A 20,356-nucleotide genomic window follows, 5' to 3' on the forward strand; every position below is an offset into this window, starting at 1 on the left:
GCAACAAGTACATTTACTCAATTACTGTACTTAAAAACAATTGAAATGATATTTGTATGTATCTAACAGTTTCTACTTCTACTTCACACATTACAGAGTGAGCACTTGTCTGTCCACTACATTTATGCAACATCTGTAATAGCAACTTTCCAAATCAATATTTTACAAATATAACATATAATGAGATTATATACATTATTGTATATTGTTGTTGATTCAGTAATCCAGCACTGTATAAAGTAGTTTAAATTAGCACTACTTCTACTAGCTACAACTGTAAAATACTACTTACACATTAATCAAGTAATATAATATATAATGATACAGCACTCTCACGGTCCATTTTTTTCCTTTTAATTTTATATACTTAACATCACATTTTCTACCAATCGTCTACTGCTTAAAATTTACTTGAGTAATATTTTGAATAAAATACTCTTAAACTTTTCAATACACTTTTTTTCAGTCTGTTGGTTAGTTTTACGTAAGTAAAAGGTTTGAATATTTTTTCGCCACTGCTGTTATCTGTTGAACCTGCGAACAACCAAATCAGTACTCACCGGGCGGCAAAGCGAAAGCGGAAGTGGATTACGATGACGCCTCTTGCAGAAGCTAGCTACTCTTTGGCAGAAGTTTGCTACACGCACACAGATGTCAGTGGAGTTTCTCAATCTGTCACTTTGCTAGGTGGAGAGCGTTTGATGGACGAAGGAAAAGTGGGATATAGCAGCTATGACTGTCTGACAACTCCCGTGAGCGGACGCCCGATGAGTACTTCACCTGATAGCGTCTTGTTATCACCTTTTAACTGTTTTACCGGTTAGCTACTCTTTTCGTTATCTGACAACTGTGGAACAACACCCATGCGCCCGTGTCAGAAGTCACCATGCTAACCGCCGTTAGCTGCTGCTACTTGACGTAGCTATGCTTTCTCTGCTACACTTGAGACTGCCAGCGGAAAGAGCGGTAATTTGATTGTATCGGCTATTTTTTTAAGCTACAAAGTGCGCGTCTTTTCGACTAGTTTTCCCCGTTCTGTAAAACGAAGCTATCAATCTTGTGACAGAAATGGGATTACACCCGCTGGAATTCAGTGAATGCTATCTGGACAGCCCCAGCTTCAGGGAGAAAATAAAGGCACACGAAGCCGAGCTGGACAAAACTAACAGGTTTATCAAAGAGCTGTACAAAGATGGGAAGAACCTCATCAACGCGACGAAGCGTAAGTTGATTTTAACGTTTTAAACTTTTAAAGTGTTTGGGCTCACTTGCCTTGGGAGGAGGCGTTGATGTGTTCACTGTTCCTCGGATTTTCAGGGATTTTCCACCCCTCCATTTGGTCATGTTATGAGTGGGAAAAGCAGCTTGCTGGAGAGTAGCAGATTAACTAATTACCACATATTATGAGTGACGGCTTTGTCTTCCTAATCTGCTGTTGTCATTCAGTTTAATGAGGCTTGTATTTGAGAATGCAAGGCCCTGGCTTCTTGTGATAACTCCCTGCCTTGTTTGCTCTCAGTCACACACCTCAGATGGGCTGACATTATTAGATTGTTATCTGTTTGAACTCTACTCTTGTGCGCTTGGCTTGGCTGACACACATGCACTGCTTTCAGTTTGTCTTGCCGGAAAGCCCCTCACCCTTTTTCATATAATGTTTTAGACTTGCATTACATGAAAATGCAGTGAAGTATTTCCTGCTGCTGGTTCTTAAGCAACCAACTGAAAATAACAAATCATTTCAATCCTGTGTGATTGTCATTTTTGACACTAATATACCTTAATTAAACATGTCATTACTAGACGTGCTCCATTATGTTTTCAATGCTGTAAGTTAGTTGGAGTGCTCCAGCTTGTTAAATGTGAATATTTTCTGCTTTCTTCACTCCTCTGTGACAGTAAACTGAACATTTTGAGTTTGAGGATGTCATCTTGGGCTTCGGGAAACACTGATCAGCGTTTTTTTTTTTTCACCATTTTCTGACATTTTATAGGCCAGACAGCTATTAATCGAGAAGATGATGCAGCCTCAGTTCTTTACACTACAGGTGATGCTGTTGTTTGACCTCTCCAGACTTTTTCCCTTCTCTGTGCACCCCAGAAGTTGATGAAGTTGTCCCAGGAATCCCTGCTCTCCTTAAACAAATGATTATCGTCATTTACAATGCCGCTGCGAGGGCGTGATGATGTTGTGTCATTGCGAGGGTTATTCAAATGATTGATTTTGAGCAAATTGTAGTGAAAAGATGCGTATCTTAAAATTTGTTTTACTAACTTTACGAGTTCAGTTTGATGAAATAATGACACTGTGGTGGTGATTGCACCAGTATTTCTCTGCTCTGAGGACATTGCTGCTTTCTGGAATTAATTGAAATCACTGTCAGTCTTTATAAACCTCTTGAAATAGCAGGTGCTTCATGATTTGGTGGAAAGTATACACTTGACACAGGGTCAGAAAGTCCTAAAGTATGCAGAGGTATTCAGACGAAGTGGTATTTAGGTGCTTCATATCTGTCAAGGCAGCTTCTGCACAGTGTTGCACCATCACCAGCAAACCTGTACTGTTGACACCAGGTATGGTCGAGATAGATTCAAACTGTTCATGCATCTCACAAGAAAAGTAATTTTTCCTTCTGTAGATTCAGTTTTGCTTGCTTGCTTGCTTAGCGTGACCTAATGCTTCACGCTGTCCTCCCTGCACTGCACATTACTGCTGTGCTAAGCTGTTATTTGCATGCTTGTGGTCTATTGTACCTGTCAGCTTGAGTTAGTTTGGCCATTCTTCTCTGACCTCTGTCATCATCCTGGTGAATATTTCCCCCAAACAGCCACTGCATCACACATTGCATGCGCTTTAGGTCTATTCATTTGTGTGAAGATCTCAGGAGGGCAGTTGTTTTTAAGCTAAGTGATCGTACCTTGTGTTCAGCATTGCTTAAATAACACATATTTCCGTTTGTATCGTTCAAGTAAACAGTAATTGAGCATCTTGACCTTGTCTTCATGGTTTCTATGCTTCATGTACCTGCTGTGACTTACAGTTGGGCGTCTACATGTCACATTCTTCAGCCTCAGTCTTCGTAGCCACGTGGAGTTAGCTTCCACGGAGCGCAGTGGTGAACTCTGATATTCAGTGTTTCACACAGATGAGTTGAAACCGATGCTGTTGCACGGTATCCCGTTGCAAGAGGACACGACATGTCTTGTATTTCATGCCTTATACGACTGTAGCTAAACCATTAGTCGCTTTTTTTTTAATGTTCACTCTTAAGTGTGTCCAGCATAGTCACACATATCAAATATCAAGTATGTTCACCCTCATTAGGTCTGTGGAAGCCTCTTGCTTATGAGAATATGACCGGGAACAGGGAGCCCTGCTCTGTGACGACTTCAAGGTCGGTTGAAGTTTGAGGAAGGAAACGATGGACGTGATTTTATGTGCTGACATTAATGAAATGCTCTCAGCCTCTGCTCTGACCGTATTTTGAACATGTGGCGTGTTCCCTCTCCCAATGTCAAATGACTGTTTTTGTCATTCTTTTATCACTGTAATCATGAGGTGTTTACTCACCTTGCTAAAAGCAGTCATAGCCGCTTCAACATTGTCCAACAGCCACAGCAAAGTATTAAAGTGATAATGTCAATGGCCTGGCTGTTTTCTGTGTTATCCAGAGAGGAAAACAATGCGCTGCTATTTACAAAGGGTGTTTCCGACTGTGATATTAAATTTAGGCGAGGCTAATTATTCCAAATTGGGCTGAGTAACTGTTAGCTGTCTTTGAATGATGTCACTTGCGCTACAGGTAGAGCTGAAACTAGAACTGAAATTGAAACTGAAATTAGTCGATCGCTAGAAAATTAATTGGCATCAATTTTAGCGAGCAAGTAAATTTTTAAGGAAATAAATGGCAGTTCCAGCCTCTAAAATGTGCACATTTCCTGCTTTTTCTTACTTATATGATGATAGCTTCATATTTGGGTGTTTTTGTTGATCAAACAAAAACACACATTCATCTTGGAACGTGTGACAAAAGCATTCGTCAGAATAATCGATAATCAGAGCGGTTGCTAGTTGCGGCCTTAGTTACTTAACAGGTATGTGGTCCCACATGTTGTGCTGGCAGTGACCAGAACAAATGAAATCTGGCACCTTTCACCTTGTGAGCACAATTTCCATTATGTTGTTTTGATCACAATTTAACAAGCGCTAATTTCCAGTGCAGGACTTTCAACCTGATAATTTCCTGTAATGTGGAATGACGTAACAGTGTCTGATTCTTCTCGTCATAGAGATCACACGACACATCCCTGCGGTTTCTCCCGTATCTGTTTGTGGTCTGCAGCTTTGAAGTAGGTCGAGTAGCCTCCCTGGATGAACTTGAGAGCTCAGACAAAGGTTTTTGATCAGTGGAGCAGATTTGGTGGGGCTATCCTCTATAATCTGTTTATATGATCGTCACCGCCAGTTTCAGTGTGAGATCTAACGTTCAGCAGTGTAGTAATAGTTGTAGTTGATCTAGCTTCATGCAGTAAGCAGATTGACAGATTGAGTCTTACACCAAATGCTGTGGCCTCACAATGATCTGTTGTTTAGACAATCCAAAAGACAGTTGTTGATGTCCAAATCCCAGGCCCTCCTCAGCCTTTCAGTGACTCCGTCCACCCGCACGGCTGGGAGGATGTCCCACTACGGAAAGACCTTGGTTCTGAGAGGAAACTTTAGAGCGGGGCGCTGGGCCAGAGAGCCATGACATGGAAGTGCCCACTAGAGGAGCAACATGCACATGTGCTTCTGTTTCAGGGAGTTTCCTCCACAGGAACTGTGTCCTGTCTGTACCCTCTCAGCCACCCCTCACTCCTTAGCTAACACACTGATGTAGCTTGTAGCAGAAAATATGAGGAGCTTGTTATCTCGACAGTCCTGATCACCCAGCTGTATTTGTTTCATAGTGTTTCTTGCATGTTCTGTCATTGGGCCGAGTTGCAGAGGGGTCAATCATACTCATTTCACACAGCTGGACTTCCTCTAATGAAGTGACCAACTGGCTATTAAAACAAAACGATATTTTTCCTCACTTTCAGTTCCTGTTTGAAGACCCAGCATGTGAAGGTCTTTTTTCCCCATTGGCAGACAGGTTTAAGAGTAGCCTGCCATGGTGTGCCTTGGCTCACTGCTGCTCTCTGTAATCACATTACTGATTCTGCCAAAGACCCGCATCACAATCTTTCATTAAAATCGCATTAGCACAAGACGTGAAGTCATGTGGGAGGAACGCTTTTTCATCTCTCGAGAGAACACGGCCGACTATAAAAGTGATAGTGCACTGCTTGATGGCACAGCTATGCTCCTTTTTTGGTGCAAGCTGCAAATATGGAAAACTATTTGAAGCACCTTTGACTGTGTGATGTACTCTGACTTTCTGGACATGACAGAATTCACCGATCCTGATACATCATTGATCAGCCACTCGCTCATTATTGACAGGATGCTGTTCAGCGCAGCCTCGCCCTGCTGATTTGTTTTGAGGATCAGGAAGTCATGAATGAAGTAATGCGTGCTTTGTGGGCAGGGAGCTCGGGTGGAAGAGAGGTTGTGGGAGGGGATGGGTGGGCAGGCTCTGCTGAGGGCAAAGGTGGGAGTCGAGTGTGGAGCGGGGATTCAGGCTGGAAAAGATGGGAGAGTGGAACAGGAAGGACTGTGGAAAGGCGCAGCATGTGAACGCCGGCTGCTCTTTGAGGACCTTCACCAGGCAAGCTCTGACCTAAGTGGCACATCTGATGAGACTGTCGAAATCATAACAAACAACACTCCATCAGGCGCCAATGAATCCACTGTGGACATCTTCAGCAGCTGAACTTTGACATATACATACCATTTCTGGCTTGTTTTTTTGGAAAACTTTTGCAGCAGCGGCCAGAACGTGCAATGTTAAGTTTCCTGCTTTAAGACATGCTGTAGTGGAAAACAAGCTGAGGTAATTCACGTTAATTATCTTAGCTACATTCAATTTTGCAATATAAAAATAACTATTTCATACTGAAACTCTGAAAGCATGACTCTAATTAAGGAGACAATGTTGGAAGAGACAGACAGGCATGCAATTTTGTGTATAACTTCTAAAGCCGTTTGTCTCAGCAGCCTGAGGTTGTAAGCATAGAAAAGCAAACGTACCTCAGGAGGATTGACAGTAAAAGTGGCAAGTAAGAGTGGCAAGCCAGTCCTCGTTGGAAAACTTGTTTCCTGCAGTTGTCTCAAAAGCCACAATGCAAATGAAAGCATTTATGTGATTTTTAAGGGCACAGTTATGTACATTCCTGCAGCAACAAAGGAGTTAACTCCATTTTGGGGCGTACCTACCTTTATTTTGAAGCAAGACGCTTGGTCAAAATGTGTTAACATGCAGATTTTAATGAGAGCCCCAGTGCCTTTCTTTGCATAGTCTTTAATGTGCTACGTAAGTGCAAGTACACAGTAATACAGTAATAGTATTTGTTCAACAACATTGTTAAAGCCACCACACTGCACAACAAATTCTCCTATTAGTCATATTAAGTAAAATACCAAACATTTGCTTTTATCAGCTCTATAGGTGACGTTTGCTGCTCTTCTCTGCTTCATGTCAAAAAGATTTATAAAAAAATTGGATTAAACAGTTATTAAAATATGAATTCCTATCAGTCGTAGTCATGAAAATGCACATTCAAGGCATTATTTGTTGAAAAACACCTGTTTCAACTGTTCCACGATATTAGAGCAGTTCATTATTGACCTTGATCTGCTAGCTTTTAAAATGAACTGAATTAAGGTTATTTTGTGACAGCCTCTGTTTTGGTCTGTGTGATAACCACAGCCCCTGTGGTCCAGCGCCCTCCCCATTGTGTCCTCTTTTGTTTTTCTCCCCACCTCTTCTGAACAGGGGCACCAACGTTAATGTCACAGAGCTGGGCATGTTTTCATATTTTTTCCTGTTTCAGAACAATCTGGCCTGCAATATCAGATAGACACGAGGTGGGGTCTGTATGACTCGTCTGACTGGCTCTCTGCAGAGAAACTGGCCAAGTTTGACAGTTCCCAGGTTTGCTCTGAAATGCCTTTCTTTAAAAGGCAAAAAGCAGGAGAAGCCTTTGCCTTGGACTCTCGTGTGCCCTAGTGTGTGTGAGGTATTTCTATCTTGTGATGGCTCTTTCCTCGAGGACAGCAGCTATCATTTCAATCTGTTACGCAGACCTCTCATCTGACACTTTTGTTTATTGCTCCACTGATTGTATCCAGTTGATCTATGCTGTTTTAACTTCAACTGATGTAGCACAGGGACACAAACGCCGCTGCCGTTTCTTCCTTCTCTCAATGTTGCCTGACGTCAATTCAAAGCCGGAACTTCATGTAACCGGATAACGTTCATTCTTCACGTTTTATGTAATGAAGTCCGCGCAGCCTGGCTTCATATATTCTCATATTAACTGTCCACCCCGCAGTGAGTTAAACATGCATGCACTCCATGTAATCAGATTGTAGATGGGTGTGATTTGTGCACCGTGCTCACATGTGGCTCCAATAAAGAGCCTGCGAATCTATCCATTGACATCACTGTTCTTGGAGTGCACACTAATTGCCCGCAGTGACCTGAGCCTTGCTGCTGTCTTTGCTTAGATAAAGGATACCCTTACTAGTCAAGTGCTACAGTAAAATGTACAAGACCCAAAGTCCCTTAAGGTGTGTATATATATGTGAATAATAAAAAAGGCAAACTTGAAACAAAGTATGTCAATTATGAAAGCAATGAGTCACTGGACACATCCAACAACCCTGTTAAACTCCTGCATTTATTGTAAAAATTGTAGGATACTTGTCACACCTTGAAGAATGCTTGAATGGTTTTGGATTTTTACTATCACAATACCACCAGCTCTTCGTAATCTTTTACAATACTATTATACGAGACTGCCCTGACCTTATGTCAGACACAATGCAGTGTGTTGAGGCTTTGTTAAGGTGTGTCAAGGTTCAGTCGAATGTTGTCCAAACATGTTTTTACTATCTGCGGGAGGAGCTGAACTTTCCACTCTACATTCATGTTTATTTTGGGTCAATTTGAGCACTGCAGTTGACCAGCAGTGACTCCATACAGGTCACTAATTACCCATCAGGCTCATCAGGCTGAGAATTAACCCGTTACAGAACTTCACATACGACTACTACTGCTAATAACAACAACGGATTAGAAAGAGGTACTTTTTATTTCTAACATAAACACATGCTGTAGCTGAAGCTCCATGCTTGTCTGGCACGCAGGTGGAAAATATGCAAAAGTAAAAAAAAAAAAGTGTTGCTAGCAAAACCAAACAAAAGCCGAGCCAAAAGCACTAGAAGAGACACGAGTGGTAGAGACGTGAGCATAAAATGAAACAATATACGACCTCTAAAATTGCTTTTCTATAAAAGGTTTAAAGCAGGGATTTAAAAGACGACAGACTCGTCTTCCCCTCGTTCCTCTGGCAGACTGCTTCAAAGCATAGAGGGATGCAGACTGCAGAAAACTGGTCCCTCTTACTTTCAAGCCTGGATATGAGGATCATTAGAAGGACAATCAAAGACTATTGAGTTGCAGCAATTACAGTAAAAGCTATATTTTCAAAGTGATGTCACTAAGACGGGGTAGTGAAGACAGCGAGAGGCCCAGGATCTTTGGGTAAAGCCAGAATGGAAAAGTATCTGGCAGAGGAAGAAACATTGCCGACGATTAGTTTCAGAGATTTCAGTGACAGCAGTAGTAACTGATTTTTTTTCTTGCCTCTTAGGGGAAATGGAACGACATGTAAGCACATATTTGACATTGTTGTCACATGAGGTTGTTATGGTGGCAAACAGTTGCCTAGTTACACTTGAGCAACACTGAGCGACATTAGTGTTGATTTGTGGTCGTGTTTGTGGCCACCCAACAAATGCAAGTGTGATATTCACCCTCCTTTTATCTCTGTTTTGGTCTCCGGCTGCTCCTGATAAAACCTGTGGCTTTTTATCTTTTAAATGTATGTCCACCTGTGTTGTCTGTCTGCCATCTGGTGCCGGGCATGTAGCATACTGTACCTTAGGGTTGGGCGATATATTTCCCAACAGGCCGCTGTCTGCAGACATGTCAGATATGAGACGATGCTTATTTTTGATTTTCAAATATTTCTCTCTGTTCAAGTGAGTAATATAACATTTCGGTTTTCCTCAGAAACCGTTAGATGCTGCTTTCTGCTCATACATGCTGTTGTTAAATCCACTAAAGTGCTATTTTTCATTGTTTGTTTGTTTTTTTACCTGTGGGCATTTATTTAATTCATGCATTTTATTATATTTAAAATATGTGCACTGCAGACAGAGTGCTGATATGCTTAAGCAAAGGAAGACAATGCAGACAGTAACAGTAGTCTTTAAATAAATTTTTGTTTAAGTTCGGCAATTCCGGTTCATTTTTTTATTACTTTTGTACTTTACTTTAACAACAACATGGTATCAGCATTATATCAGCCATTGGCCACCTTGCTCTCTAAATATTGTCATTGAATTCAAATTCAAAATAATGTATTGAAAGATGCTAATATGCTCTGTAGAGCTGAGGGGAGCTCTAGACCCCTCTCACATTATGTTTGACCCATTGTTAAAAAAAAATATTCATCAGTGCAGCTTTAAAGAAACAGGTAGCAGTATTATGTCGCTCAATCCAGAATGCCATTATCAGAAGTGTCAAAAGAAGCTGTGTTAGCAGGGATGAAGAGGTTTTTTATTTGCATGTGGTGAGCTACTAAATTAGGTTCATACAAGATTTGATGTGATATATTTATTTGAATTTGCTTTTAGAGGCCTTTTATGAGGAATTTTCTATGCTGACAAAGCTAAGCAGTTTTCATGCTTTCATACTTGTCAACAAAAGTAAACAGGAGAAAGACATGAAGAGAAAAGGCCAGTTCATGGTGAGACGGCCCTTCATTGGTGCTGAGTGTATATCTCACCACTCAAGACCTTTCCCTGACAATAGCCTTATTACGTATTTGACAAATGGACGATCAAAGCTTGAGCGTTGGTGAAGTATGATTGCAGCGGTGCAGTCAGCACTAAAGGCCTGCATCCAGTCATGCGTGCATAGATAAGGCCTACCAGTTTAATTCTAGCAGAGGAATAAGATGCTAAATCCAATTAAACCTGTGCTTCTTATGTCTCCATCCTGCTTACTGGAATAATACAATCAAAGTGTTTTTTATAGACCATGCCAATATAGGATTGTTTTTGTTGTCTGCAGTGATTCCATGTTCTGCAAGTTAAGGACCATAGCCCAAACCAGAGTGACCAGAGTCACCTTTTACGAACTTGCACACCCTGGTCTGGATTTTCAATGTCTCTGTGGTTTAGATTCCTTCTTGATTTTACAGTTGCTTTAAAGAAAATTGCTATGTTCAGTGTTTGCTCCCAAAATAATGACCTGACAGGCTTATATCTGCCACACCTTTATTTTGAAAATAAAGCCCGTAGCCCGTACTTAAATGCTCCCTCATAGCGGTTCATCAGGTTGTGTTGACACCAGTGAGATGTCACCTCTGTGGCAGGAACAGTTTGGCCTGAAAGTGAAAAGCTTTTAGAGAATTAATCGTGCAGAAGTAGTATAAGCAGTGTCTGACCCAAGTTTAAGTTTTCTACTCTAAACTATTGTCTAATAAATTCTTGCAGTAACTCGCGTCTGATTATAAGATGGCAATACTAAGGCATCCCATAATACTCCTCCCTCCCATCCCGTCTGACCTCACAGGAATACTGCCGTTAAGGAGGAGCCTGAGCCAGAGGATTTGACACTCTGCTGCTATTGTTTGTCAGAGTCTCGTCATGTTGCTTGGGCAGTGGCCTATTTTTTGTTTACCCTGTCTCTTTGGTATCTGGGGACGGGGCAAACGTAGACCCTCTCCAGCCTTGATTAATGATCCAAGTGTTAGGTCTGCTCAGTGTCTTGCAGGAGTTCATGAGCCAAGAAATGAGCTCTTCTGAGCCATAAACAAGCCATGAATCCGTTTGTTTTGCTTACTGCCGTTAGAACGTATTTTCTGTATTTGCTGTGCGGTGGATTAAACAGGATTTCTGATTTGTAAATTTAGCAGTGAGGCAGCTTGCTTTTTGCGTGCTTATACACCTTTCTTTTGCATTTCTTTTAAACTTTCTCAAAGACAAGTATTACCTCATCCACAAGGAAAGAGGGAACATTTCCTCCAAGTGCTATATAAAGACCTGCTTAAAGAACAAACAATTGTAAATACTCTGATACACAAGCTGTCCCATTGTCTGGTTTGTCTCTTTGCTTCCTGTAGTGCGATGACTTAGACAAATTAGCCCAAGGAATCGACCACAGGTGTTTGGTTTGTCCATATTTCATTGTGTGCTTTGGAATTGTACAGATTTGAGATGGAGCTCAAGGGCAACCAGCAGTGGATTTCAGATTGTTTGAAATAAACAGCTGAGGCAGAAGTGATGCCCTTTGTGCCAGCCTCTGGCAGACATTGTCCAACACCTCTCACATGTTTGGGCTTTGGGCCCTGCTGCAGATTTAATCCATAGCATGTGTACACACACTGCTCAGAGAACCTGGAGCGCGTTAAGATGCATGATAGCCAGGAATAGAAACTAAGAAGGCACAGCAGATAGCTCAAATACATGAATGGATGTGTGGATTGTTGTTCTTGATATTTTTTGCAAAGGTCTTGGTAATAGTTTAGTCAGCAATAACAAAACCTATTTTGGTGGTCATTGATGGCCGTGTGGGCAGAAGAACATCCCCACTTTTAATCCAGTTTGTAAGTAACACAGCCCTTCAATTGGGATTGCAGCCAATAAGTAAGTATTTATAAGTAATTAAGTAAATAAATTCGTATTGAAATTCTAGTCTGATAGTAGCTAATGTTCATTGTAGACATGCCAGTTGCACTTAGCATATGTATGTTAAGCATATTAGGTAACTATTGAATCTTAATATGCTGATAATTAGCCTGAAACATTTAGCATGTTATCATGCTGTAAGGATTTTATCAGCTGCAACAATGAAAGAACAAATATATATTTACTTATGAGTGTATCCTCTTTTTTTGAAGCCACCGCGTTGGCCCTGGAAAATTGTGATGAATATTTGTCAGTATTATTATTTTTAATCATTTTGAGAATATCATCAGCTCTGCATTCCAGCTGGTTGTCGAGTGCCCTTGTTCCAGCTACAGATGCTCAGCAGTGTCAGAGCTCTATTCAGTGGTGTTGCTCAGTAGATTGTTCCCCATAGGGTCTCAGCTATCTGCCAAATCTAATGACAGTGCTCCTCAGTATACTGCTCCAAGCTCCAGTCTTAAAATACCCTTGCTGCATTCTGTCATGCTTCCCGAGGGGACTGCTGTGGCTCAGAGATCCCAACTCAGGGAATCTCTCCACTGTTTGGAAGTAGATTTGGTTTGCTGTGTTAACTGATGTGCTGGGATCTATAGAGGGGGGGCTGGACTTAAACAACAGCATTTATCCACCTCTCAAAATCTTAAATTGTTTTAATGGGGGATCCAGGAGCATTTATGCAGGGTCATAGAGGGTTTAAATGAGCGAGTGCACTTCCCAGAGAGTAGTCACCCATGTGATGGATCGCCTGAGGTTCAGCTAGCCAGAGGTTAGGGCTGGCATTTACATCCATATAGTCCAGCGTTTATTAAAGAGGTTAAAAGCAGCAAGATTAAAGGGATGTCAATAGATTTCTTTTGCCAGGCTGTCCTGTAGGTTTAGGCTTCATGACAACTTGAAACAACATGAGGGGCTTTCAGGAGAGATCTACTGATTATGTTGCTTAACGTTTCCTTTTGATCAATGAGAGATTTGAGCCGTTTTTAAAGTATTAGCATGAGCAATACATTGTAATATGAGATTTACTGATACTAGGTTTGCAATGTCATTGCATTTTTATGTCATCAGTGCTATAGATGTACATTTACACACTGTACATTGCATGCTACATATATCAGCCAATAAGAATAGACATTACAAAAGCCCAAACATGCTAATGTAATGCTAGTTTTATTTGAGAAGGGACTTGAATAAGACTGACATTGCATTACTTTACTGTAATTCACCTGAAAATTAAACAGATTATATCTTGCCTACACTGAACAACCCCGTACTATCAGCTGATATCTGGGACTATCCCACATTTAATTTGTACATTGATAGCATCATACTGTTTCTTTTGTCTTTATTCGTGTGTTTGCTCTCCAGTCACTTGTGCTAACCTGTGGTACCTGACGTCCTGGTACATGAGGGTTAGATGTGCAACAGGATGTAGCAGACATAGACAGACAGGATGTTTGCAAAGTGGTTAACTCAGTGTGATGCATCAGACCTACTTTTTATGATGTATTATACCAGAATCTGTCTAAATGTTGTTTTTCAGTCAAACTTGTTCACTTGGTAGATTTTGACAACATATAGTATTATTATTTTAAACATTCTGCCTCGTTTTGAATGCGTCTTGTTTTTCTTTCAGAGCTTGGCATGGCGCAGCGAAAGTTTGCCCAGTGCCTGGGAGAGTTTCAGTTTGAGTACATCGGAGATGCAAAGACAGATGATGAAAAATGTATTGGTAAGTATGGGTTTGCCTCCTCGCATGATGGGAACTAACCACTAGCTTTGTGATCGCCACCCAGACGTGCACTGTAAATGTTTGTTTTCAGTTCTTTTGCTAGCAGCACATAAAGAGCAGGTTTCCGTGTGCGCCTGTGGTGGGAGCAGCTAATAATCAAAATGCATTTAGACTGCGTGTGCTTATGAGCAAGAGTGAGGCAGAGTGGTTGCAGTCATGACTGTGTTCAATTTTTTTTTTCTTCAGATGAGTCTTTGCAAGAGTTCTCCTCATTCCTGAGGAACCTCGAAGACCAAAGAGAGCTGATGGTGAGAACAACCAGTCAGAACCTGCATGACAGCCAAGGAAAATACCTATGTGTGTGTGTGTGTGTGTGTGTGCGCGCGTGCGCGTGTGCGTGTGTGTGTGTGTGTGCGCGCGTGTGCGTGTGTGCGTGCGCGCGTGCGACTGGTGTATTCCACTTGAATTACTTAACTTTGTATGCCTGCACTGTGTGCATTTCCAACCAGCCCCTACCACTGCCCATATTTGGTACTTGCATCTATTAATGTCTGACTCTGTCATTCACCAGAGATCCAGACAGGCACTCGTAATATAATTTCCTCCAACATACAGACATACAGTGCAGTACAGACACCACATCCTGTCGGCAGAGCGAACCAGTTCGCTAAGGGTGGATAAGTATTGATAGTGTTCAGACAGTTCATCCTGTTGTGCCTGTCTAAGGGTCACTGTCACGACACCTGTCTGGGAGTGGCTGCAGAGAGGACAGGAGTGCATATCTACATTATTACACCCAAGCTTTAAATACCAAGACAGATTCATGTAACCTACTTCTGGCAACCATGTCCACGTAACAATACAGACAATTACGACATCCCACCGTAAAACTAGCTTCTGCATCAGGCAGTGTTGTTAAAGTTGGTCATTTATAAACCACAAAAATCCCATATCTGATATGATTGTAATTACAGCAACAGAGTTACAACTTCTTAAAGCCTCATTTTAATGGTGACAGTAGGCTGTCAACTGCTTCCCACAAGTGTCACATGATGTGCTATGCTGTGGTTTATTTGTGGCCTCAGTAAATGTTGTGTAATAGATACACTTGTCAAACCTCCTCATTTGAAGACTTTTTTAAATTTAAGTGGTAGGCTCGATGGCCAGTGATAGTTTAAAGAAAACACCTTCCAAAAGAAATGCATCTAAAACATTCCTCGTCTTTGGACAGGGATGCACAATTTAGTGCTTGCGGCATTCTATAAACAGCCATTGTCTTGTAATGTCTGTCTGTAGTGTTTGAGGTTAGGGAGTGGGCCCATCATCAGTAGCTGGCTGAGATGACTGTTTTAGCACCAGGCTCAGGCCGTAATGATAAACACGGCGCTCGGCACAGCGCTGCTCAGCAGAGTGAGATGACATCACAGCGCATATTAAGGAAAAGTAGGACGGGCATGCAAGCACAGACATGTCCTGCAGCCAGCAGAGCAGAAGCACTGGAGGAATGAGGAAAGACAGATTAACTTTATTAATACATTATCGGAGGACAACTATACTTTTAGAATAATAGTTATGTAATTGCGGTTATGTAATGTAGTACATTGAGGCCAGTAGGGCATCAATCAAAAGGCAGCACCCCTAGAGGCCGGGAAACTGTACACAGCTGCCAGTCTTCACTGGAGTCAGAAAACACTTTAGACTGGAAAAAAAGTTGTTGTCATATGAAATATTAATGGGCTTTGTCATGGAGCTGAGTAATATGGAGTCTTTGTTATGGCTTCTGTCTAGATGAGAAACATCACTGAAACCTTAATGAAACCCTTGGAGAAATTCAGGAAAGAGCAGCTTGGTACCGTGAGGGTAATGTATGACGGTTTATTTCCTCTTCCCCATGTGTTTTGTAGCTCTCAGTAGATGTACAGTTGGATGCTAATTGCATATGAATTGTACAACCACGATTCCAAAAAGGTTGGGAGGCTGTGTGAAACATGAGTAAAAAAGAGACAAACTGCTCACAGACGACGGTTTCAGAAAGTGTTCCTGAGCTCATATAGTAACATCCTTTATCCAATCATGTGTTCACAAAGTGGTGAACCTCGCTCCATCCTCGCTTGTGAACGACTGAGCCTTTCCAGGATGATTCATACCCAATCATGATGCTATCACCTGTTACCAATCAACCAATGAACATGTGTTTTTGGAGCATTCCACAACTTTCCCAGTCTTTTGTTGCTCCTGTCACAACTTGTTTGAAATGTGTTGCTGCATCAAACTCAGAATAAGCAGATATTTACAAAAATCAATGATGCTTATGAGGTCAAACATTAAATATTGTCTTTGTGCTGTTTCTAATTGAGTCAAAAGGGATTAGCAAATGATCACTTTCTCTTTTGTTCATGTTTTACGCAGCATTCCAGCTTTCTGCAGTCAGGGTTGTGCTACACACATGGCTTTGATTCCTTTGTCCCCAACAATAATATAGTATTCTGCTCTCCTCGTGTGCTTCCACTTCTTCCTCTGTACCTTCCTAAGGCGGAAAGAAAGAAGTATGAGAAAGAAACAGAGAAGTACTACAGCTCCCTGGAAAAGCTTCTGAATATGTCAGCAAAGAAGAAAGAGCCACAGCTACAAGAGGTATTTATCCTCTCCCGAACTCTCCGACAGACACGTAACATGCAGAAGAGCAATTCATAATGGCAGCAAAACGGATGGGACGGGTATTTTGTTTAGTTTGAGAATCCCTGTTTTTGGTTTTTTGTCTTCGGTGCCTCGGGGAAGAGCCTCGCTGCAAAGCCTGTTGGACCGTGTGAATTTCCACTGACGTGCCTCGCAGTAACAGTTTTCCTGGCTTGTTTGGAAAGGAAATGTGTACTGACTTGTGCTGTACGACCAAGGTCAAACCTGGTTGCCGTGCTATAGTTTGGGAAACAATCCACGCTACAGTACCACAACACGAACATTTCAAATTGTGCAGAATTAAGCAACCTCGCACCAAACAATGTCCTCTTGTCTTCCCGATGCCATGTAGCCATGTAAGGCTTACCCATATGTTGTATACACCAACCAGAGAGGGCACTTGAAACTGTTGACATTATGACTGCAGGCTGTTCTGTTCTCTGTGGCACAAGGTTCTGTGGTACCAACACTGATTCCTATCAGACTTGAATAAATAGACCCTGTGATTTGTTCACAACCGCTGCAGTCATGATCTTCATCAACACTGTGTTAGTTGTTCATGAACTCAATGAACAGTAGTGTATGTGATGAAGAGCAAAATGTGAGCTTTGATGTTGCTCATTTTAACTTGAATAGAAAATTACTTAGCAATAGTTGACATTAAGCAGGTGAAGGTTTCAGCCAGTAATCCTACTGTTGTCAGAAGGCACAGTATATCACGTATTACACTTGTAGATGTTTTGCAAATGTGTATTTAAAGCTACATTTTGCTTGCTAGTACATACTGTATATCTTTTGTGTACACTGTGATTCTGGGAGGGCACAGTGGTGGCGCTGTTGCCTCTCAGCAAGAAGGAAAAAGTGTCTGTCTGTCTGTCTGTCTGTCTGTCTGTCTGTCTCTGTGTGTGTGTGTGTGTGCGTGTGCATGTGTGTGTGTGAGTAAATACGCCCCCTGGACGCTCTGGTTCCCTCCCACAGTCCAAAGACACATGCACGTTACTGTAGATTAACTGGCAACTTTAAATTGCCCACAGGTGTAAGTTGGAGTGTGATATCTGTCTGTACATGTCAAGTTAACCCTGGTACATCAAAGAAGTCCATGTTCAGTGTACCCAGTGAGCTGTGATAGGTTCCAGCCTGCCCCCAACACTGTATAGGACAAGTAGGTATAGACAGTGGATGGGTGGATATTTTGTAATTTTACCACTGTTGGTACACACACTTAGATTTTGTTTAAAGTTTGCTGTGCATGTGTAGCTTTTCTTCATCTGAATAGAGATTGTGTTTGTTGGCAGAGTATGCAGCCCACGTATAGATGAACTTGATATGCGTGCCATCAGCATTTGATAGAGCACTAACCAGCTCCAGTATCCCCTTTGTAAGAATGCCATACCAAGAAAAACCTCAAATTGCACTGCATCACAAAGATCATAATGTTTCTTCTTCGCTTCCAAGCATTTGTCTGTCCCTATAATCATCGCGGTGTGTGTTCTCCACCTCCACAGGCAGACATCCAGGTGGAAACCATGAGGCAGCACTTTCAGGAGGAGTCACTGGACTATGTGTGCAAGCTGCAGGAGATCCAAGAGAGGAAGAAGTTTGAATGTGTGGAGCCGGTGAGTGGCTAACCCTGCTTGCATGCAGGGTTTCCCGTTGCCGGGAAGATTTTAATGTCCTGGACAAATGGGAGAAATTCTGGTCAAATATTATCTGTGTTTATGAAGTCTGTTTTCTTTTTTTGTGTGTATGCAAGTGACTAATGGGAACAAAAATTTGTGAAATTGGTTATAGATGCAATGTAATCCCTCCAGGCGCTTGTGCACCATCTGTACATCCACTAAGTGCTTATTTTTGCCACTGGCAGGCTCAGATTGTTATTTTAAGGATCTGGCAACATTAAAGAAAGGATCCCTACAGAGATCGACCTTTTGTTTAACCAGAAACCGTTAGAGCTCTCGCCAAAGCCACCAGACTCCATTTACAGAAGCAGTGATTTTACAGTAAAACACATTATCCAAACTCAACAGAAGCAAAATAAAGTTCACCAAAACCGTCTTTCCACTGTTCCAACAATCCCCACCACGTCTGGTTGGACTCTCTATTATTTTATTTTGCATTTAAATATGTTTGACTTAAACAGACTTGAACCCCTGATACCACATCAGCACCGGTCTTACTCATGTTTCACATCAATAAAAGCGAAGGGCAATATAGGATGTGTCACACGGGGTTATGTTTCTTTGAAAATGGCTAAACAATACCATCACATTCAGACATGTTGTGACACAATAATGTTTTGTCGCTTGCTGACTCTTGAAATTAGCATCTCTTATCTGTTTCTTCCTTTGTTGTGATCATTTCAGATGCTGGCCTTCTTTCAGACAGTCTTCACCTTTTATCACCAGGGCTTCGAGCTCGCCAAGGACTTCGACCATTATAAAAGAGCACTGCAGATCAATATTCAGAATGTAAGAAATATGAATGTTTTAGTGTCATAGTTCTAATTTGGATAAGGATGATTCTAACAGTTTCTTGTGTACTGTTTTCTGTGTTCTGGTTCCATGAATAGAATAAGTTGTACTATGTTCCAGAGTGAAATTAAAGAAATTTTGACCACTGAAGGGCAGAAGGCATGAACAGAAACAGAGCATCATGGGCCATTGGAGTCCTCTTTGTCAAGTCCAATATTAACTGGTGCTTTTGTCTTAATTTGACCACTAACTCCAGAGAAAAATATCTGTTAACTTGCTAACACTTGCTAACTTCGTACCTGCCATCAGTTTGGTTTCTCCTACTCTGCAGTGCCATTGAACTCTTATCCCTGTTTAATTATTAGTTTTACGTTGCTACTTAAATATTACCGTATTTTCCGCACTATCAGGCGCACCTAAAAGCCTTTAATTTTCTCCAAAACCGACAATGCGCCTTATAATCCAATGCGCCTTTAATATGGATCAGTATTGGTTAATTATGTCTATCGTAGTCAGGGGGCGTGGCTGAAGTAACAGCAGTAAAAGTGTAAAGGGCGTTCCACTCTCTGCGTGCCGTCATCCTTTTATTGGCGCATGCAGTCAGCTGTCAACCTGAATAATAAAATGACTATTTCACAGAACAATGAAAAAATATGAATATATGCTAAATAATAGGCAATTAAAATATTAATCAAACGTGGTTAATGTGATTTCTGCTCCTGAACCTCAGCGCACAGCGTCTGCACATCAGCGCTGTGCGCCGTCACCTGCATCTTTACGCAGGATAAGCTGTCATCTGTGAGCGCGCAGTGTTTATTTCAAAATGAACAAACTAAAATAAAATTTTCAATATTTTCAATAAATGCTCATTAATTATTTTCAAGAGCCGCGTCAGAGGGATGAAAGAGCCGTCGTAGCTGTGGGTTGCCGACCCCTGATCTAGTGGATGCATAACGCAACCCCTGGGTACTTTCTATGCGCCTTATAATGTGGTGCGCCCTATATATGAAAAAAAATTTAAAATAGGCCATTCATTGAAGGTGCGCCTTATAGTGCGGAAGATACGGTAAGCTGATTTCATGGAGATAAAAGGAAAGGAAGCTCTTAAGTTTTGATTTTCAGTGGCCTCTCATTAGGAGGGTCTTCCTACCTAATCACTGAACATCAGGACGTGACTTCCTGGAGTGTTTGCTTCCTCTGCCCCTCCCAGACACGGAGTCGATTTGAGGGTACGCGGTCAGAGGTGTACGAGCTGATGAAGAGGATCAGGGAGACGCCTCAAGAATACAGACAGACCAGCCCTATCAGCTGTGAAGGCTACCTCTACGTTCAGGAAAAACGTGAGACACTTGTATAGCTCAAATGTATTTAATGGAGGGTGTCATGTTCACCCATTCATAACACACCTGAGCAATGTTGTGGCAGGAATGTTTACGCAGTCTAGTAATTCTCTTTCAACCCTGTTGTGAACAAAAAATTAAAGCTCAAATGATTTTTTTAACCAGCAGCAGCGTGATGCACCTGCAAAATATATCTGAATTTGAGGCAAAGTGAACAATTTTTATTTCTGACACA

At 41.6% G+C, this 20,356-nt stretch overlaps 1 protein-coding gene across 4 annotated transcripts in view; it reads left to right on the plus strand.

Moving 5' to 3' along the window:
• The first annotated feature begins 646 nt into the window (after nucleotides 1–646).
• The window catches only part of arhgap10 (Rho GTPase activating protein 10), a 48,726-nt gene continuing 29,016 nt past the window's right edge, over nucleotides 647–20,356 (plus strand). For all 4 annotated transcript variants that reach the window (XR_006006730.1, XM_041933554.1, XM_041933556.1 and 1 more), the window contains exons 1-8: nucleotides 647–1,222; nucleotides 13,539–13,634; nucleotides 13,881–13,942; nucleotides 15,423–15,494; nucleotides 16,167–16,268; nucleotides 17,816–17,926; nucleotides 18,674–18,778; nucleotides 19,992–20,121. Coding sequence is in view for 3 of the 4 variants with exons in the window: in XM_041933554.1 (XP_041789488.1) it covers nucleotides 1,069–1,222; nucleotides 13,539–13,634; nucleotides 13,881–13,942; nucleotides 15,423–15,494; nucleotides 16,167–16,268; nucleotides 17,816–17,926; nucleotides 18,674–18,778; nucleotides 19,992–20,121 (832 nt within the window). In the remaining variant the exon portion in view is untranslated. The remainder of the gene's footprint in view (nucleotides 1,223–13,538; nucleotides 13,635–13,880; nucleotides 13,943–15,422; nucleotides 15,495–16,166; nucleotides 16,269–17,815; nucleotides 17,927–18,673; nucleotides 18,779–19,991; nucleotides 20,122–20,356) is intronic.

Source organism: Chelmon rostratus, chromosome 3, assembly GCF_017976325.1.
Source record: "Chelmon rostratus isolate fCheRos1 chromosome 3, fCheRos1.pri, whole genome shotgun sequence".
Lineage (NCBI taxonomy): Eukaryota > Metazoa > Chordata > Actinopteri > Chaetodontiformes > Chaetodontidae > Chelmon > Chelmon rostratus.